Genomic DNA, 19,809 nt, shown 5'->3' on the forward strand with positions numbered 1-19,809 from the left:
AATTTATGCAGCCGTTTAGAATATTTCGCTTCTGTTTTATAAGTTTCATTTTATTGCAGTCTGTTATATTTCAATCGGTTGGATTGTTAGATAGTTAGTTGAATTTATATTCTTACTGCAGATTTCCACTTCATTGTTGCTGTACCATTCAAATGCTTACTGACTGTAGTAATAGCTTTAAAAATCTGGACAGAATTTTACTCAACCTGTATGAGGATTAATGAAAGGCAAAAAACCTTCTAAATACTGTTCTTTTTTAAATTTATGAGTTTATGATTGGGTTTTTTATGAAAACTCATGTTTTGAAGCCACAGCTGTAAATTAGCATCATCATTTTCAACAGAAAAAAATACTTAAATTTGTTGGGGACGACCTGTGATATAGCCATATTTAATTTTTTATTTAGAACCTGATTGAAGTCCATGTTTCTGAGATCATGTTTGGATTTTTCAAATGGGTATTACAATACTCAAAAGGATACTAAAATATCAAGAAATAGCAGCCAGAAGGTTCTTTATATCACCACCACAAAAGCTACTATAAATAAAACTATGTGAGTTTGTGACGGCGCGATCAAAACAGGACCTAGGAAAGGAATAGAGAAGTTTAGCTAACATCCGGTAGAGGGCACAGGTGCCGATGCCTTCGATCGGGATCCGAACAGTGACGTGGGATCGGGAGGACGATCGGTGACCGCATAAAAAGGGTCGCTCAACCGCCCAACGAAGCGGACGAATTTTTAGCTCGTAAATATAGTGTATCCTAATGCGGCTGTAATTTGTTCGGTCACGCGTTGCGTCTGCAACAGTGATTAACTATCATAAAATTGCTAATCGCCAAATAATTAGCAAAAATATCCAAAGTACTTGATATACCTCAGGAAATATGAGAATAATTCAGTTTTCAAGCGTTCGTCGCTAATGATAAAACCCTTATAAACGCGTTATAAACCCCGGTGCTGCACCCAATAATTACAATCAACTTTAATAGCGTAGTTTTTGAAGGATGAATGAATCTTAAAGAAACTACTGAAAAACTAATTGACTATGATAAGTCTCACGCATTACCCCAACACAGGTTTGAGAAGCTAGCTAGCATCTTTAAGGAACCTTATTGATAATTTAAGCTTATAAAAGTAAAACTATGAGAAAGTGGTAATGAGTCTTCTCTTCTTCTTCTCTCTACGAGGCGCTTGGATGGTACGATAGAGGAATCCAGCTTCCTGGGCCTTCCCCTATTACACTCTCCCTCAGTCCAAGTTTTCCGAGACCGGCAACTTAGACCATATGTCCCTGTTGAAGAGTGCATCGATTCATTCACGCTTCTAAGATGACCAGCATAATTTTAAAGAATAAACGGAGGCCGACCAAATCGTATAGGATATCTCTCTCTATCTCTCTTCTTGGCTTTGACGACCTTACAGGTCATGCCGGCCATTTCTGACTTACTAGACTTATTTTACCACGTAGCCGGATAGTCAGTTCTTGCTACGGGGAGACGGTTCGGATGGGATTTGAACCCGCTCCTGCCGCGTTGGACCAGCGCCGTTTATCAAATGCACCAGCGGGCCGCCCCCGTATAGGATATATAGTGCAGCTATTACTAAAATAATGGGTAAAAAAATTACGTCACCTAAAATATCAACAAACTCTCCGACCGTTCTTCAAGAAACTAAATAAGAACTAAAAAACGACTAACTCGGGTTCATAAATTTAGTAAAAAAGAAGAAGACATTTAAAATGATGTTGTCGCTTATATAATTGTGTTTTTTGTAGTGGTAAGTGTTTGTAGTCCATTTAAAAGAAAAAAAAAACAAATGACTCTATAAATGATATAACTGTTGGCAAAAATAATAAACTACCAATGTTGCACAAGTTCTTAGGCAAGTTTGCACTATTTTGGGAATTGTCTAATAGTGTATCATGCCGCGTTCAAAACATTGCTTTCTCGGACGTTCCAGCCCTTTAGTGCTACCGGGTTGGTAGTCTACAGTCTATCAGGCAAGCTGGAGGGCAGGGTTGGTAAAGTTTGCCAATGCAACTTAACTCATTTGCAGCGGCAACTGCACTTTACGCGCAGCAATTCGCGATCAGTTACGGTTGGGTGTTTGTACGGAGTGGTTCAAAACGCAGCTAAATCAAACAGCACTGTCACGATACCTCAACGATAAACACATACGATTGTGCTAAGGTAAATAAAGTAAAGTAACGAAGTCTAACGACGTGCGGTGTCCAGGTTTGGTGCAGTTCAGTGCAGTAACAGAGCCGCAAAGTACAATGCAAAGTTTACATAACATCGGCCAAACGCCGTACCACAAGGCAATCAGTGGAAAAGCTTCGGCATCGTCCCGTTCAAGAATGGGACCGCTTGAAATGGTCCGATTTTTCGCGTCGGCTATGCTGGATGTTGTGACGTTTTTCGTCCTGCTGGTTCCGATTATCGTACGGTACGTCATCGGCCTAACGCGCAAAGTGTCAAAGAAGAACATTTCCGGCTGGACGGCTCTTGTTACTGGTGGTGCGAACGGACTCGGGCGGGACATCTGTCTACAGCTGGCCCAGACTGGTTGTCATATTGCCGTGGTCGACCTGGATGAAGTCAATGGCGCACAAACGGTAGAGGACGTCAGGAAGCTGGGCGTGAAAGCGCAATTCTTTAAGGTAAAGGTGCAATCGCTTTGTCAAATCCAGCACCATAGGGTGTGTTTTTTTGTTTGTTTGTTTCGTTTGTGTTTTCCCTCTCTTTCGTAGGGCTCGTTATTATCTAACGTCGGTTCTCCGTACTGGGCCAGCGGTAAAGCATTGATCAACCCCGTTGCCAGTAGTGATGGTGCATAACCGACGTAATCAACTGCAACTAGTTTTGCCCGTCTCTTTCCACGAGTTGGCATGCTTGGGGTGCTTTTGCTGGCCGTAAATGCATCCACCTCACCGAACAAACGCGTTGATGACGGACTAATGGTGTACGTTTTTTCTTCACTCCTTTGATAGGCCGATGTTTCATCGTTCGAAGCCGTGAGCAACCTAAAAAGGGAGGTTTCCACAAAACTGGGTCCCGTCGATATTCTAGTGAACAATGCAGGTGTTCTGCCGCTGATGTCTTTGCGGGAGGGCACTCCGGATGATCTGAAGAAAGTGATCGAAATCAACCTGCTGTCCCATCTATGGGTGGGTAAACGGAAACGGATGGATGATTTGATTAGGAGAGAGCATTGAATTAATTGTCCATATTGCTGTTACTCCATTTAGACACTACGCCTGTTCACTGACGATATGATCCAGCGGAAACGAGGCCATATCGTGGCGATCGCATCGATAGCCGGTAGGTGATGTTGGTGAAGACTTTTGTTCTCAGTTGGAAATTAAAATGTTGCTCCCTTCGTTCCCCAGCATACCTACCAATTGAACGTATGATTACATACGCTGCCTCAAAGTACGGCGTGCGAGGTCTTATGGGTTCGTTTGCCAGCGAGCTGCATAACGAGGGCGTTGATGATATCGTTAAAACCACCACCGTCTATCCGAGCTTCATCAAAACACGTCTCGAACTGATGGAGGCACTAAAAAAAATGGGGTACGAATAGTTACACCCGATGTGGAATGGGCCAGAATTTGGTGCTTACGATTTTCTTTCATTTCTAATTATTTCTTTCTATATTTGTAGCATTAAAAATCGAGTTCCCATCATGCGCAGCGAAACAGTGGCGCGAGCAGTTGTTGGAGGAATTCTCTATAACAAGGCGCACGTGTACATACCGAAAGTTTTTGGACCTTTCATTGGAGTTTTTGAGTAAGATAAATAGCACACACATAAAAAATCATACAAAAGGACACACATAAATGAATATTCAATTTGTACTTCATTTTAGGAATCTGCCATCATCGGTAGCACATTTAGCAAAAAGATGTTTGCTAAAAACGAACATACCGAACGTCATGGAGCGATAAAGTTGTAGTGCTATATATTTCATCTGTTTTACCTCTTAGTCTGTACAAACTATGTAAAAAAACCTACCTGGTTTAGAAGCTTTAGTGACACCTTAAAATTTTACAATAAAAAATATTCTACCTTTCTTAAAAAAATTATATAGTTTAAGAAAGATAAACAAATTTACGGTTTTTCCAAGGACTTTTTATTAAAATTGTTAAAAAAAACCCTTTATTACAGGTACATTTTGATCCACGTTAAACAATTTCTTATTCGTAATTTAAGACCCGGCGGTCCGCTAATATTGTACCTTGACATTCGGTCTCATGGACCAAAGGTCACAGAACTAATCTCATCGGAACCGATGGCTTCTCGAAATAAGTTCAAATACAGCCGTCCCTAAAACAAACAAAACAATAATTTCAATTCGTGAAAGACCTCTCGGCTACTTATAAATAAAATAAGCCGAGGTAGTCCAGTGGTGTATGTGATAAAAAGCTTCCACACGGCAGGAACGGGTTTCAAATCCTATCCGACCGAACCATCCGACCGAAGTAAGGACTAACTTATCCGGCCACGTGGTGAAAATCAGTTTAGTAAGCTGAAATGGCCGGCATGACCTTAGTGGTCGTGTTATGCCAAGAAGAGAAGAAACCCATAAATGGCGAGACTAAAATCTCTTAAGTATAGCCACTAAATTAGACAGAAGATTCATATTAATATGCTTTTTAAAATATTGATTTTATCATCATTCGTGGATTAGATTGCTAGTCAAGTAAATCACATGATGAAAATCTTTTTTTTAACATACTTAAATGAACTCTTAAACGATTATTCAGTACACGCAGTATTACAGAAGTAATTTATCCCGGGAATGCTCGATGAGAAGCGAAGTTGTTTTTGCTAGTTTAAAAATACCAAATTATGCACATGAAAGTGAGAACCGATCAGCTGTTTTCTCACTGCTTTTGCTCAACGCACCAAGCAGCAAGGGTCGTCATTGTGATGAAAAAATCAAATTAACAATCATCAAGTGTAGTTCTCACCACTACCATTTTTTTCTTTCTATTTTGACTAGGGGTGTTGATAGGCGTTGTTGAAAAATGAGAGTGAGCGCTTTTGAGAAAACATTCGCGAGAGCTAGTATCCACCATTCCATTTTGTGAGCATGCAGCATGAGAACATGTTTTGAGAGGCAAACAATCAGTGAGATTTTTAAATTGTTCAACATATTTTTTAAATATTTTATTAACTTTAAATTATCAATTGTCAAGACGGCGATAGTAAGTCTGAGCAGTATTACTTAATTTTATTTAGTATTTAATGAAAATAATTCATTTTAAATAAAACAAAAAAATGGAAAATATCGAAGCTATAGCTAAGGATTTTAGGATATGTTTTGTAAATCATTTAAATTTTTCGTATACTTATTTTGTACGCGGTTCGTGTGTACACACCCAATAATCCCTCCTCTCTCGCGTTCTCTTTGAAACTAGCAGCAGCAGGTAAACTGTGATCAGGTTCGTGCCCAGGTGTGCACTTTTGCTTTCTGAGTGTACCCGCGATCGGTCGCATCGAACTGACGTTTCAGTGTAACGCGCGTACCTGTAAACACAACGATCGTGCGTGATCGAAACTTCGTAGTGAGAGAAACCTGTTGTAAGCATTAAGTGCAGAAAAAAAAAACTACCGTAAACATACTCCGTTTAGCAAATGCTGTGCAGTAAAGTTGGCTATCTTCATTTGATGAATTTCAACTGTGTCAAGAGGATCTAGATTGGAGCGTTTCCAAACCCGTTCGATGATCGTGCTTGTGGTTGGTTGGGTTCAAGGCGGTTTGGAATCGTACAGCTGCAAACACAGCGATACTATTGGCAACGGGAAAGAAAAGTGGACGTCGTGACACGATTGTCGCACGCGGATTGGTGAATGTCATATTATTTAACAGCGAGAAGGTGTAAAGTTTCAACCGAAAGAGTTGTGTGACACGTTAGTCTTTAGTGGCCATTTCATCGTAACAATGGAGGTAGCGTGGCGTTTCCGGATCATATTTGTGATGGCCTTCGTAGTGATTATATTTGGCGATCTGCTTGGATATGGTGGTGCACGAAAAGAGCCCAAAGATAAATCACTGCTTTCAGGCTTTACCGAGGTTGAGACAGACTCGTCGAAGATGATTCCCACCGGAAAGGAAACCACATCGACTGCACAGACCCGTACCAGTGCTTCCAACGGTAGGTGACCAGACATGTAACGCGTGTGATGAAAAAGAACAGTGCCTTTCAGTGTTAGTCTCCTCAATGATTGAATATATCTGATCAATAACATTCGTGCGTGTTCGTCTTTTCAATTATTTCGCAGAAATCAGCGACAATGTTGATGGTGACTTCGAACAGGACCAAGAAACGGCCGGTCTCTCGTCAGCAGAGTTGGCGGCACGTAAGGAGAAGCTGAAAAATTCACTACGGGAAGCGTGTCTTCCGAAGCTTCTGTGCGAGATGGCAGCCAAGCCAAACTACTCACTAAACGTCCGTGAACGGGATCTACTCTCACTGATAAGGTAGGGAAGCTTAGCGGGAACTTCCACTCATTTCGTGCGTGCGTGTTCGATCGTGAGCTCACATCGGTTGGTTGTGGGTCATTGAAATGGAAACCAGTTTCGACTTCTTCCCAACCGGCGCGTAGCCATAGGCTCGAATCCCCTTCGGAACTGGAAGTGAAAGGGAAGTTGCGCATGCGTGCAATACCCCGAGCGATCGTTTACACACCCCAGCAACTGCATCGGAACGGTTCAATAACATTTCGCTTCCCAGTGGGGGTGCAATCGAGAAGCCGGTTGAAACAGATTTCTCTGCGTTGCCATGTGCTTTGTTTACGGTGTGAAAATTATTCTCCACTAGCGTGCCTGTTGAAATTGATCTAATTTCATGATTCCAATGCATTCGAATTACCCGTGGGGATCACGATCCCCACCAAAACGTTTCATCACGCTGATCGTATCTGGACGAAAAACTGGAATAATCGCCTGTTCGACGCGTGCTGGAACATTCGAATGCGGAAGCTTCACAATGACGCAGCTCACTGAAACAAAAGCACAAATTGATGGTCCCACATCTAGAAGTCTCTTACAACTGCCAATGCCCGTCGATACACGAAAGTGTTACAAAGAACGCCCTTTTTTCTAGAAGTTTGTGCAATCGAGTTCGCCCGGAGGTCTTCACCAACCAAACCGAGGCACGTGTGTGAATTGTATGAACGGAGTGGCATTATGAGCGTGGAGCCGTGCATGACGCAGCGATCTTTGGTCGACTGAAAACATACACAATACTTGGTGCTTTCGCTGACGGCACCAGGCTGCGAATGCTTGTCACGCTGAAACCGTAACCACCACCGTGACTTGTAGCTGACTCTTCCGTGCCTCGTATGTGGATGCTGAACACAGTGTTGCCAGCAGTTTGCTGTATCTGGCAGTTTCCACTGGCTGCCCACTTGACACCGGACACGCAGTATTACATCATCATCTCAACCAGACGTCCCCGGGAAGAGAGAAAACCCACAAAAGCGATGAACTGGAGAAAGATGAAGTGTTTGGCAACTGTAAAAGTAGGTCCATGGATACGGTCCATCCAGCATGGACGGTGGATAACGATCAATAATTAAACGAAGCAATGTGATTCGCACATGCATGTCGCTGTCTCGCTGCTGAACTGCAGAGTTGATTTCTGCTGACCATTGTTATTGATTTTTGTTTCAATAACCTTGAGCGAGGTGAAAGTGAATAATTTCATTGTGGCTGCGTCTCGAAATGGAAGATAAAATAGGTCATGGTCATTTTAAATCTGCTTTTCACGCTTTAAAAACTGCATTAACTGTGTAGCTTTGTGAATAGTAACAGTGCTTTCAAATGGGGGTTCGTGTCTTAACGCCCTAGCATGTCGTTCAGGTCAAAATCCCTGCTAATTACTCTCAGTAAAAGAGCAATCATACACAACTAGCATTATACATTGAAATATCTACACGAGACACAAAAACGTTCACATACACCCAGAATTTATACACTGGTAACCGTGTGGGTTTAAACTTCAATCGATCGAGGTCAGCCACTCTACGATCAGTTCGTCCGACGGTGGTGCAGTCAACTCGGAGGGGCGCAGGTTGCTTGTTGTTGTTTTGCTAAACCCCACTCTGCCGTACGCTTACCTTCCATCCCTACCCTCCACAACCCTGCAGCAGCTAGTCGCGTTGTTACGCATTTCGAGCGACAATTCATCGAACACTGCGAGCGGATCCGCGATTACGGTTGCTTTACATTAGACGAATGCTCACTCACTCTCGTTCACTCACCGGGAGGTTGGGGTTTTTAGGATTTGACCACCACGAATCCTACCGCCTGTAATTGAGCGGTTTGTACGCAAAACGTTGTGCCGCGAAAATAAAGCCACCCGTTCGGCTTCCACCATGGGTCACTCTCTTCAAACGCGCACGGAATGACAATCAGTAATGGCCTTTTTTTGGCAGCTGGTGCCGTTGGTGGTGGTCCCAACCCCGCTGCTCCCCGGTGGCCATTGTAAACGAACTCACACCGTGAGGCTATGCAATGTGCGTACATATTTGCAACGGTTGAGTAATACACGGTCAAACTTTCGTTCGTTGTACGCGCCTTCTTTGCGCTCGCGGTTTCGTTTCCGCTTCAATGGCCAATGGGGTGTTGCGTAGTACGCTTCGTGCTTTTGAACGAATGCACTTTGACGGATTGCTAAGTTTTTTTTACCCTTGCATAGTACTCTATTCCACAATGACTGATGCGATGCATTAAATTATATGAATAAATCGTCCACATGGAGTGTGCACATGGAAGCGATGATAAAAGACAAAGCTACAAATAGACACCCAATGTACTTTCGAACATCAACAAACCTTAACGGTTTGGCGGACAGCCATCGCTCTTTTACCCAGTTGCAAGGCTTGTTTTGGCATGATTTCACTATGACCAAATGCACTGCTAGATGTCCAAACAGCTTCCTCGCCTCGTTCTACTGCCGATTGCTTTCCATCATTGCGAGGCTCGTTCACCTTCAGCGATAGCCACGCAAAATGTGTCGAATGAAATGTCAAGAGTGTCGTGCAGTGGTGTTTGCTGAATTTCGATAAGGCGTTAGGCAAACCGAATGCATTCTCTTTGTATGCCGCGCTGTTTAATTTTTCTATAACCGATAGTTGACATACTGAAATTTCCATACAGGGTCGGGCAAGGGTCAGTACAACATTGCCGTTGGAACTGTGTTTGGAAGCGATTCTGGGTGAGTTTCTCGCAATGGAGGTGCAACTGGAACGCTAAATTTGCAACTTTTTTAACCTTTTCCAATATCCTTGAGTAGTGTAAAGGATAGAAATCGTACAAACTTCCTACTAAAGTGTGTGATTTGCAAGTCCTCAAGGATTGTGCAGGAATTGTTTTAATGTTCTATGTCAGTTTTGACATACAAGGATAAAAATAATATTATTTATAGACCGATAGGTATAGGTTGCTTAACATTTCCAGCTATGGATATAATATGTAGCTAATCTTGCTATAAATGCAATGGAATGTTTCGAACATTGAATTAAACAAATCACATGAGATGAGTTTGATAATTGAATTTCAGTACTAGAAGCGATAATGTGTTAATGGTACAATTTCTACATTTTTATATACTTTGAAAATATATTTTTATTTATGGTTTTTTATTCAAGAAGAACGGCCTGGGTATTTTTTTAAAATTAAAAAGAATTCTGTTTTTTATCAACACTGAGTTTGATAAATGAATTTCAGTACTAGAAGCGATAATGTGTTAATGGTACAATTTCTACATTTTTATATACTTTGAAAATATATTTTTATTTATGGTTTTTTATTCAAGAAGAACGGCCTGGGTATTTTTTTAAAATTAAAAAGAATTCTGTTTTTTATCAACACTGCAAAGGCGGAATCAAATTTTGAGTTTCAATTTAAAGTACTCTCTTAAACATACTGTTATACAATGTTATAATGCCTTCAAGATCTAGTAGTGCAACAAACGCACAGTACCCAAAACCGCTGAAACCATCTTTTCCATGCTCCAAACAATCATAGCTCGACGTGCTCCATTGCATAACAATCCGGTTCGTGCCGTTATGGATTCCATCGTGGCAAGAAATCATCTGTTCGCGGGTACCGTCGTGTACCGAAACTGTGCCACTTGCCACGTGCTTTCGCGACGCAATGTCTTGCCACGGCATTGTTCGGGTGGGGTTTCCTCCGACTATGCACAGCCACCGATTGCGATCTGGTGCCGGCGGGTGCCGGCTCAGCATCGTCACCCTAAAAACCATCATCGTCTTATCGTACGATCGGCGATCGGGGGAGCTTTTGATCAAATAGATATCGTACAGTATTGGCATTTTAAAAACGTGCGTTATACGCTTCGAAACACTAATGATTTCATGTGTCTGATGTTTCTTCCCTCTGGCAGGTCTACAACCTTATCACTGACGATGGCTGTGAGTCCAACGAAATGGCACTTTGCGGCCCACATGGGACAGCTCCTAAGAGACGCAGGCGATGCGCTCGTGACACCGATCGGATGCTCACACCTTTGGCCCAGCTGTCCTTACAGCTCGAAAAAGCTGCTCAAGCTCACCAATGTGGTGCACCTCAAGTAAGGGGGAAAGAAAATCGCAACAATGTGTTTGTTACGTGCAGCAGAGACCAACCGTTATCAAGCGTTACGTCACGTTACGCGTGAGGGTATCAGCGAAGTAAGAGTAAAAAAAAGGAAAAAGGAAAGCAAAAGACACATCTTACTACCATGGAAGCGAATGTACAAAGAAAAGCTCCTGCAAAACCACCGATTCTTCATCGATTTATGGAACTGACCTTTAAAACGCTCGACAGTTAGGATGTTTTTTGGCGTTTTGTTGCTCAAAAAGAACATTACCCACAAATTATCAAGACACGTGCTTCCGCCAACAATCAAAACGTCCATACCGTCGACGCTTTCTTCGTCAATGGACCAGAAAAACAAAGCTGCGGAACTGATCGTTTTACCCTCATGGTGTTAGCGTGCGATGCGACGCATTCGAGAGTCAATTGTTTACGAGCTAGGAAGTGAATCTCGATACCAGGCAGTTTTTCCAGTAACGTTTTACTTTTTAAACAATGCGCTGTGGATGTGCTCTACGTGGATAGGGCAGTATAGTGTACGGGGTGGGGAAGCTAACAGAAAAAAAACTGCCCCCCTTTGTTGACCTTACACGGCTGATTAAGTTTAGTGGCTGCTGTTCTCGCCAGTTATTACCCACTGGCTCGAAGCGTTCCATTATTTTACTGCTCCTCAAACCACCTCATCAACCCTGATGACGTTTCGAAGTAACGCATTACAACCTGCCTTCAAATATGTAACAGAGTGCTCGCTGTGAGTGTGAACATTCCAATGGCGGACGCTCATCTTAAGCCATCGTCAGCTTCCTGCTTCCGCGTAGGCTCCGATGAGTGTGATGAGTTTTAACCGCTTAACGGACCATACGTGCGAATGATTCGATTACGGACCCACCGTGCACGTGCGGGCTAATTTATGTGTTTATGTGTGAAGAAAAGCGTACGGTACGGGTGGAGATGGGGCAACTGGATAGGTACAGATGTTACATGAGCGCACAACATACCCGGTCCCACAGTTAAACAGTTCGGTGAACCGTAAAATGTGATCGATAAACGTTGTCAAGTGTGAAATAATGGCAACACTGTAATAAATCTCTAGCATAGGTAGGTAGGATATGAATAAATTATCAACCGAAAGGTAGAAAGAAAGCACAGAACCCGCCAGGAGGAATGTCAGGTGCAGAATGTGAGAGAAAACAATAATTAAGTGCACTTAACTCTAGTATAAAATATGAAAACGAAACAAAAAAAATCGAAAACGCTTTTAGGAAAATACGATCAGGGCGCGAATGAACTGTTGACTGTTGTAAATAAATAAACCCGACAATGTTGACCTAGTGTATAATTAAAAAATGCTCCATCAGTAGAATGTAACAAACTGCGTTATAGATTTTCCATCACATTAATCCTACATTCGGCCACCGTCAATAAATGCTTAACATAGTGATACATTCTAGTGATGCATCGACCCTTTAGAAGGTGGCAAGAGTGTTTTATTTAAAAGATTATACCACCATAAGGTTACGTATAAATAATGCTTTATCGGAGCGAAGAAACACAACGATGGCTTGTAAACAGATAACATTAAACTGTTGTATTTTGAGCTACATTTACTGCGCTCACTGAGTCGAGTGCCATACGTCTCGCCCAACATTGAAATATAGTTCGTCATTTAAACTCAAGTTCCATGTTCTAATTCAGTTGTAGTAAATACTTTCTTCCCTATTTTCTCGCATAACACTAACATAGAATGAAAAGTATTCACTTTTCATGATTCCGCATTTCCACTCAGAACCTTTAGCCCAAAACCGTAGCCCAACACAGCGAACGGAAAAGTTTGCACCTTGAAAAGAACCAGCAACTGGCGGAAGATTTATTGCATTCAACAGCTTTCAGCTATGGCATGTGCATGTGTGCTATCTGCGTATATAAGCCCATTGCTCTCATTTTCCCTTGATTCGCTGAAACTTTTTCCAGACTCTGGGATACTACCATTTTCACCACGGGACAGCATCGTGGCGCTATCAGCAAGTGCTCACCAGCTTCGTGCGGATTTGGGCGGAAAGCGCGAATAAAATCTTGCCCGATTAAAGCTTCCGGCAAACCGTTTTTCCCACGACGCAACGGCTAGGGACACATTGCTTTAGCTTAGCATGATTTACATGCATTCTCGGCAGTACTTTCACGCTTCCTCTCTCTCGCTCTCACTTTCGCTTTACCTTTTGCTGTTCTGTCTGATATAGTGCGCTCTGTCCGACATGACAAATCGGACCAATTCGAACCGTATATACCCCATACACTTTGCCATACGATGACCCAGATGGTGGTAGGTTTTTGCTTGCGTTTGGTATTCACCGGTCTCTACCTGGCCACAACCGACGCTAGTCCTTTGGCACGCCGAAAACCAACCATATCTATCCGATTGCTGCAAATCGTTACCCTAATTCTGGTTGTACGCGTTGTTTGTGTCTTCCGAACGTGCAAGAAGGCAACAACTACCAACTCCAACTTCCGCATGAAGCAAAAGCTTTCGGTTCTGATTCGAAATGTTTACCATCCGTCTTGTTTTAATCCGGCGGTGCTACACTTTATCTGCTGACTGGCTGGATTACATGCGATTTGGAGCACCGTGCGTCTGGCAACGGGTCTCCCTGGTGGCAGTCTCACCGAGGACAGCTGTATCTATTCTTTACCCTTTGCACGATATTGCTAGCAGATGAATCCCTCTACTAGAGATGTGCTTTTTTTTGGTTTTACTTTTCAAACATTTCCTTCCTAACCTGCCCTATACTACCGTGCAGTGTTAAACCAATCCTTCCGGGAGGGACTGTTGCTAATTTGTCAGGCGTTTGTATACGCCGTTGGGAAGTAATTTTTCAGCGGCCAACTAACCCGTACGCCCAAGATGCAAAACGTATGGAGCGTGATGGAGCGTACTTGAACCGGTGGTTCGGGGATTGGTGTAAAACGGTGGTGTGCAAGCTATCGAAAAACCGAAAGTTGGGGCGACTTACCTTGGCAACTATAGCCATTTTTGTTCAGCTCGAATCCCTCCGAGCAGTCGCACTCGTACATGCCATCGTGCAGCTCGTAGCACAATTGCTCACAAGGACTCCCGTGGCCACAACGTCCTGAAAACATAAATGAACGGGATGATTACGTATGAGCGATGACATAAAAAGGGGAAACGGAAGGTGAGGCGAAAGATGAGACTTGTGCGAGACAGCTCAACACAGTCACATGCTGGGAAGGACGAAATCAATATTCGAATGGCGTACACTGGATGGAAACGATCGAAACAAAAGGAAATCGGTCCGCAAACAATGAGAAAACAGATAAAAGATTAAAGATAAAAGAGAAAACAAAACAAAAAGATAAAAGTTTACCTTTACTGGTTGTTTCAGTTGTTGTTAACGTGAGAAAATAAATGAAAAAAAAAAGAAATTATGCTTGATGAAGATGATGCCCTAAAACTGCAGTTCATCAATGTGAATCAATGGTTCACTCGCTTGTTTATAATATTTCACTTCATTGTCAATAATTACAATGAAAACATAATCTTTTGAACATTTTCCATTCGATCATTATTGCAGCAGTAGTGCCGTTCGGATCGTCTCTCTGGTGTTAGTCGCGGTGGTTTTAGATTCTGTACACTTTATTTATGCGTGTAGTCGCTTCGAGGATCTCCTAGGTTGTGACGAGCTCTCACCGATTTGTCCGCTAGCAGAGTTACGCACCTATGGTACCCAATTAACAACTTTTCACTTTTATGATTATAATCCCAACAATTGCAATAAACATAAAATCATGAGATCTTTTCGCACTATCTTCAATCAATTACGTTTGAGCGCCGTCAAGAGTAGCTCAAAAAGTCGACGGAATCAGTCCGACATATGTATGTATTTATATTGCATACTTTTAGGCGGTTTCGTACTTCAACCCATGTTGAAAGATTTCAGACCAATTATTTAAAAAAAAAATTGCATCGGTTATAAAAATTAAAGTTAAATACAAGGAAAATGCGTTAATATTCATACTGATGTTATCATTCATTATCGTGAATATAAACAATTAAATAACATAGCGACTATCAAAGCATACATTAAAATAGCAATATAATTCTCGCTTCGCTGAACTCTCATTTTCATTCTTGAAAATCACACCAACAAACATTGATTTGCTGGTAAATAACACCAGCCATATGCATACAAAGAGTTCCAAGCAAAAGGAAAACAAAATGGAACTTTCGAAAAATATGTCATTTGCTCGTTTTATCGCCACAATTTACCCGATCATCATGGTTACAATTTTCCAACTTTTCCGCCGTTCTACGCCAGCAAAAGGAAATGGCATCAAAGTTACGGTTTGCAGAAACCGAAGAAGAAGTGGAAACAAAAAAAAACACTCTTTCAAACCAGCCACTATTCACAGCATTTCGCTTCCAAAAGGCCGGAAACATTGGAGGAAAGGCACTTGTCACCAGTATCCTCTCGAGTAGTTTCATCGGCATCGGCAGGCGCTTCGCACGAAGGTGCAAAGACAATGAAAAGCAGCCGGGAAACGTCATTAGTTTCATATTACTTCCTCAGTGTCAGTGGTTGAGTTATAAAATTTAATCAAAAACTTGTTGATATGCAATTAGCTGTCTTCGTTCGTGTGAACGAATGACAGCGAAAGCATATTTCGGAAAAGTCGGAAAGCTTCAGCCTCTCCCCGTTAGCCGAGTGCTGAAGAAACCTGGTCGTTACAGTTTCCGATGCATTGTGCCGTAGTGAGCATAATGTCGAGCAGACTGGTCTTACGATTATGACGCAAGCCCAACATTGCCGGCGACAGATAGTCGACAAGCGAACTTAAAGGAAACTAGAGGGATGGTGTATGAACCGGGCTATCAGAGTGTTTCCCTTGCGAAGGCATAGTGTACTTAAAGTTAAGTGACTTTTTTCTGCTTTATATTTGCTTTTGTTACTTCTTTTTAACTAATAAAATTTTTGTTGCTAATAATAAACAAGAAACTTTGCAAAACATAAGAAGACGTTTAATAATCCATATTCATTCATATGGTACTACACACAACGAGATTCCTACATTAAATTCTTTTCCCAAATTGTTTGTTGTATTTTTTTTCTGTTTCTTTTTTTTCTCCTTTTTTTCTACGTTATATCAAAATCCGTAAAGTCACACAGCTTACCAAGACGGTGCGACATTGGACAAACCTTCCAAATTCGCCAGTAAACACCTTAGTATTCCACCCCACTTCTCAGAAAAGCAACATTTGTCATGCTGCCACCGTGAACGGTTGCGGGATAGCCAAAGGACAACGAAAAGATTAATGCTTTCTTCTGAAAACGTCGAATATTGAAAGCATTGACAAATCGACGACCTTAATTTTGGTAGATTATGTGCACAAGTATGTTTGTCCTGTAAGAGTGTGTGCGTATGTATGCATACACTGGGATAAAAGAAATCATCGAAAGAAAGCAATAAAAGCATAAAGCTTGTTTTTTTTTGTTTCTTTGCTTTGATAGAATACAAATTGATTTCATGATTCGGAAACTCTGCAGTGATGGTGTTGGTCATTATTTGACGATTATTTGACGCAAGATCGCTGCAATCAATCACTGCACATTTGTATTAGTGTTAAATAATATCTTCCTATGGATTAGAAGTGTGTTTACGCTACTACATCAATTAATATGAACTTTTGCCAAAGTACACCTATAAAATTATTAAACTAATATACTAAATTAGTAGCAAGGGAAAAAATGTGTATAAATTACTTAAATATAATAAAAAAAAACAAGCAAAATTATACGAATAACCTACTCTTCGGTCACAAATGTTTCGTGTTCTTTGTTTCGCTGCTCATCCTACTGCTTATTAAGTCGCTCTTGTTTATTTACGAGATTTTCCTTTCCAGTACGGTCATTCCTGCTGTTTTCTCGGATGAATCAATGAAGAAATCTTCTGAAAGCAACATTAAGAAAGCGAAACATAAGCAGCAAAAAACCTACGCTTCCAAGATTAGAAGCGCCATTTTTATACCCTCGCTTTGACATGTGTTTGTAGGTGTATTCTGTTACGTGTGGCTTTTTCTCATCACGGTTCACATCCCGTTTGGCTTTTGCTTCAATTTTTAAGATATTAGACAAACATTTTCATCGTCCTTTCATTCGAACCGCAAGGAACTCGTTGGTAACCGAAAAGAAAGCGGTTAGCTTTCCAAATCGCGAACAGTGCTAAAATCGGCTAGCCATCCTCTCAGCTCGCAGCACAGCGCATAATTCATCCATAATTCATGACATCCCTTTCATTTTCCTGCCGTAGCTCGTTCGTTATCAGTATTGCATGTTTGACGAAACGGAAACGAAAATGCTAAGCTACGCCATGGTTGTTTCACCCGCTCTCTGGGTGATTACTATTTCCTTCAACTTTGACTTTTCTGCAAGATTCTAACCCTCGCATTGGGACAATGTTTGTCTTTTTTCTTATGCCTCGGAAAAGTAGCGTTCTGTTCGAAGTCTTTTGATTCACACAACTGGTTACTTTGCCTCTCTCTCTATCTCTTTTGCTGTTTATGAACCCTATTCAGAGGTCAGATAGTGATGAAGAGGTTCCCCAGCATGTGGATAGAACACGGGCTAAGGAATAGAATCTTTTGCACGCCACTAGACGTAGTAAGGATGACATTTTTAAAAAGATTCTGCAGGGAATGCTGAGCAAAAATAAAACCCCTTAATAGGAAAAGGTACAGCATCATGAGATAAAATTGAACTAGATGTAACGATGGCGGTGATGCTTGTATCACGAGCCGGCATAAAGTCAGTATGGCATTTTGTGCCCTTCCGTACGGAAAGCGGTCTTGCGTGTACTCCAAAAACCCGACCTCGTCTCCTTCACGGCGAGGATGAAATCATACAGACGTGCACATAAATCATCATTCACAGTGTGTTCGGCGACGACTTTTTGCCCGTTTTGACACGAGATATATGTGTGTCGCTCGGTACAGAAGAACCGTTGCATGACTTACAACGAGCAGCTCTACTACTCTTCATACAGGCGCGGATGGCGAGGCGCGTAAGTACACCGAACGAGCGAGGCGATGTGAAACCTTTACGTGCCATGTTTAGTGCGGAGTGTGTCGTGCTGAAAAACATCACGATGATGCCACGGTGGAATCAAAAGTAAGGAATCCTATTAGTGCCGGAGTTTCTAGTTTTCTTTTGCCTCCGTTGTAAGGAGTGGAGATTTGTGTTTTTTGTTGTTGTTGCTGCCAACAATTGCGCACAAAATAAGCTTTTCATCACGCGAATGTGGATGTGTTTGAATCGGTGAAAGGGTAGGCGTGTAAGGTAAGGGGGTAGAGTAAAAACCGAAACCAGGACAAAAACAGTCTTCAAATTCAACCTACATTTCGCACACCTTACAGAATGGGAGAAGGACTTGTGGCAAAAAAGGACTTCCTAATTGTCCTTCGGTCGGGTCGGGTGTGCTTTACGCTGTTTCGTTTTCATTCCCCGATGAGCAAACCTGTTCAAGAAAATAAGCTTTCATTCTCCTCGTTCGCACGGATCATCATCCGTAGGCTATCTGATGGCACTACCGAATTACCCTTCTATTTATCATGATTTTATCTTTAGTCAACCTTGACTTGCCGCTGCGGACCGAAAATTCGTTGTGCGGGAAAATTCCATGCATGGTTCATGTATTTACAATTTTTCGCGATAGAAAGAAATAAAACCGACGAGAGAGAAGAAAAAAAGAACTAAATCGAACTCACTGAATAGAGAATAGATAGGACAGGATGGTTGCGTTGGGCTGAAGTTTCGGTCCAATTTCAGGCCGCATTACCATTGGTTTAGGGGAGAGTTAGAAATACACGGAACCCGACGCTGGCACAATTCCAGCGAAACGAACATACCACTTGCCGCACTTGGCCGCTTTTGGCCGGATGATCATTATGAATAAATAAATGTTAAGCACCGAAAATTGCATTAAATATTAAGCCTACGGTACGATTGAGGGCGTTCCGAAGGCAACAAACACTCGCGCGCGCGTTCCAAACGATAAGAGATCGGCTTCCGGTGGGTGAGTGGGCCGTGAAGGCGATCCAGCCCACAATGCGTGCACGGGAAAGCTATCTAACAGAAAAGAAAACTGCAAATATGAGATCCTTTTTTTTTGGGGGGGGCAATGCTTTATCGTACACTGGGTCGTATTCTTCAAACCCTCGCGGTACACCATAGTGATGCTGAAGCTGATGATGATGAGGGTGACGCTGAACATACATACAAACTCACACACACAGAGATAGGCTGCTATCTTGAAGCGCAACGATACATAGAAAATCATAAACCAGATTATCATTTGATCGTTTTGACGATGAGATAAACCTCCTAATTGAACATGTTGCCCACGGGAAACGGGCAAAGAGTATCCAAACAAACGTACGAAACATTATGCTATGGCATAGAAACGATACCTTCCTTTTAATATTTGAGAGACTATTTGTACAATGTTGATGTAAGTGACTGCTGTCTGTTTGCATTACATTATTTTGTGTGTAAAATTCTGTTGATGTGTCCATGCGGTTAAAAGTTGTTCTCTTGGTATTGCTCCCTGACCAGCATTATTAAACGATTTCTTTATTGCGTTCACTTATTAAGCTATCAAGTTTTTCCTACTAGCTTTAAAACAATCGTATTCTATTTTTAAATTCGCTAGTTATGTCCTTGGGGTTTTTTCACAAATACCTGAGAGTACCTACTTGGCTGGAATCATTCATGTCCTTTTAAATCAGTATAGACTCAGGAAACTGTTTCTGTTATAACTATATCGTCGATGGTATGGGTTTTATAAATTTTATCTCGTAGTTAGCCCATGCTACGGGGAGGTCGGTTTAAATTTTATTTGGCTTATGATGCAGTAACCCAATCTTTTAGGATAGGTTTTCGGGACGTTATGCTGTATATAACCAGCAAAAAACCAATGAGAACATTGTGTCTGTTGCAATTATTAGGTCAAACGTCTTTCCCTTTGACCAGTTTGTTTTGTGTTTAGGCTAAAAATGTAAATAGATAAATCGGCCATCTCCATCCAAAATAAGAGTTAGTGACGGAGATCATCATCATCATTAATCTAGACCACAAAAGCAGATTAAAAGAGTTTAATATCAGGAATTCAAAATCCTTACCAATAATCTATTG

General features: G+C 41.7%; 3 protein-coding genes across 7 annotated transcripts in view; 2 read left to right on the forward strand and 1 right to left on the reverse strand.

The window, feature by feature from the left end:
* The window catches only part of LOC125771864 (uncharacterized), a 124,866-nt gene that overhangs the window by 62,761 nt on the left and 42,296 nt on the right, over positions 1 to 19,809 (reverse strand). For 4 of the 5 annotated variants that reach the window (XM_049442971.1, XM_049442968.1, XM_049442969.1 and 1 more), the window contains one exon: positions 13,618 to 13,734. The exons of the other annotated variant lie outside the window; for it this stretch is intronic. In XM_049442971.1, the coding sequence (XP_049298928.1) occupies positions 13,618 to 13,734 (117 nt within the window). The remainder of the gene's footprint in view (positions 1 to 13,617; positions 13,735 to 19,809) is intronic. 5 annotated transcript variants of the gene reach the window in all.
* On the forward strand, positions 1,743 to 4,082 carry LOC125771893 (17-beta-hydroxysteroid dehydrogenase 13-like). Its single transcript, XM_049443043.1, has 6 exons — positions 1,743 to 2,660; positions 2,991 to 3,167; positions 3,249 to 3,321; positions 3,390 to 3,573; positions 3,664 to 3,789; positions 3,869 to 4,082. The coding sequence occupies exons 1-6, from the start codon at positions 2,277 to 2,279 to the stop codon at positions 3,945 to 3,947; spliced, it is 1,023 nt and encodes a 340-aa protein (XP_049299000.1). The 5' UTR covers positions 1,743 to 2,276; the 3' UTR covers positions 3,948 to 4,082.
* LOC125771910 (uncharacterized) lies at positions 5,260 to 12,285 on the forward strand. Its single transcript, XM_049443074.1, has 3 exons — positions 5,260 to 6,161; positions 6,289 to 6,487; positions 10,419 to 12,285. Exons 1-3 carry the CDS (start codon positions 5,948 to 5,950, stop codon positions 10,606 to 10,608), a joined length of 603 nt encoding a protein of 200 aa, XP_049299031.1. The 5' UTR covers positions 5,260 to 5,947; the 3' UTR covers positions 10,609 to 12,285.

This window comes from Anopheles funestus, chromosome 3RL (genome assembly GCF_943734845.2).
Source record: "Anopheles funestus chromosome 3RL, idAnoFuneDA-416_04, whole genome shotgun sequence".
In the NCBI taxonomy this organism is placed as follows: domain Eukaryota; kingdom Metazoa; phylum Arthropoda; class Insecta; order Diptera; family Culicidae; genus Anopheles; species Anopheles funestus.

Excerpts from the sequence above, each read along its gene's own strand:
- LOC125771893 (XM_049443043.1), top strand. The coding sequence starts at position 2,277 with ATGCAAAGTTTACATAACATCGGCCAAACGCCGTACCACAAGGCAATC. Across the intron at positions 3,168-3,248 it reads ACCTGCTGTCCCATCTATGG|ACACTACGCCTGTTCACTGA; the intron begins GTGGGTAAACGG and ends TACTCCATTTAG. Across the intron at positions 3,574-3,663 it reads GAGGCACTAAAAAAAATGGG|CATTAAAAATCGAGTTCCCA; the intron begins GTACGAATAGTT and ends CTATATTTGTAG.
- LOC125771910 (XM_049443074.1), top strand. The coding sequence starts at position 5,948 with ATGGAGGTAGCGTGGCGTTTCCGGATCATATTTGTGATGGCCTTCGTA. Across the intron at positions 6,162-6,288 it reads CCGTACCAGTGCTTCCAACG|AAATCAGCGACAATGTTGAT; the intron begins GTAGGTGACCAG and ends ATTATTTCGCAG. Across the intron at positions 6,488-10,418 it reads GATCTACTCTCACTGATAAG|GTCTACAACCTTATCACTGA; the intron begins GTAGGGAAGCTT and ends TCCCTCTGGCAG.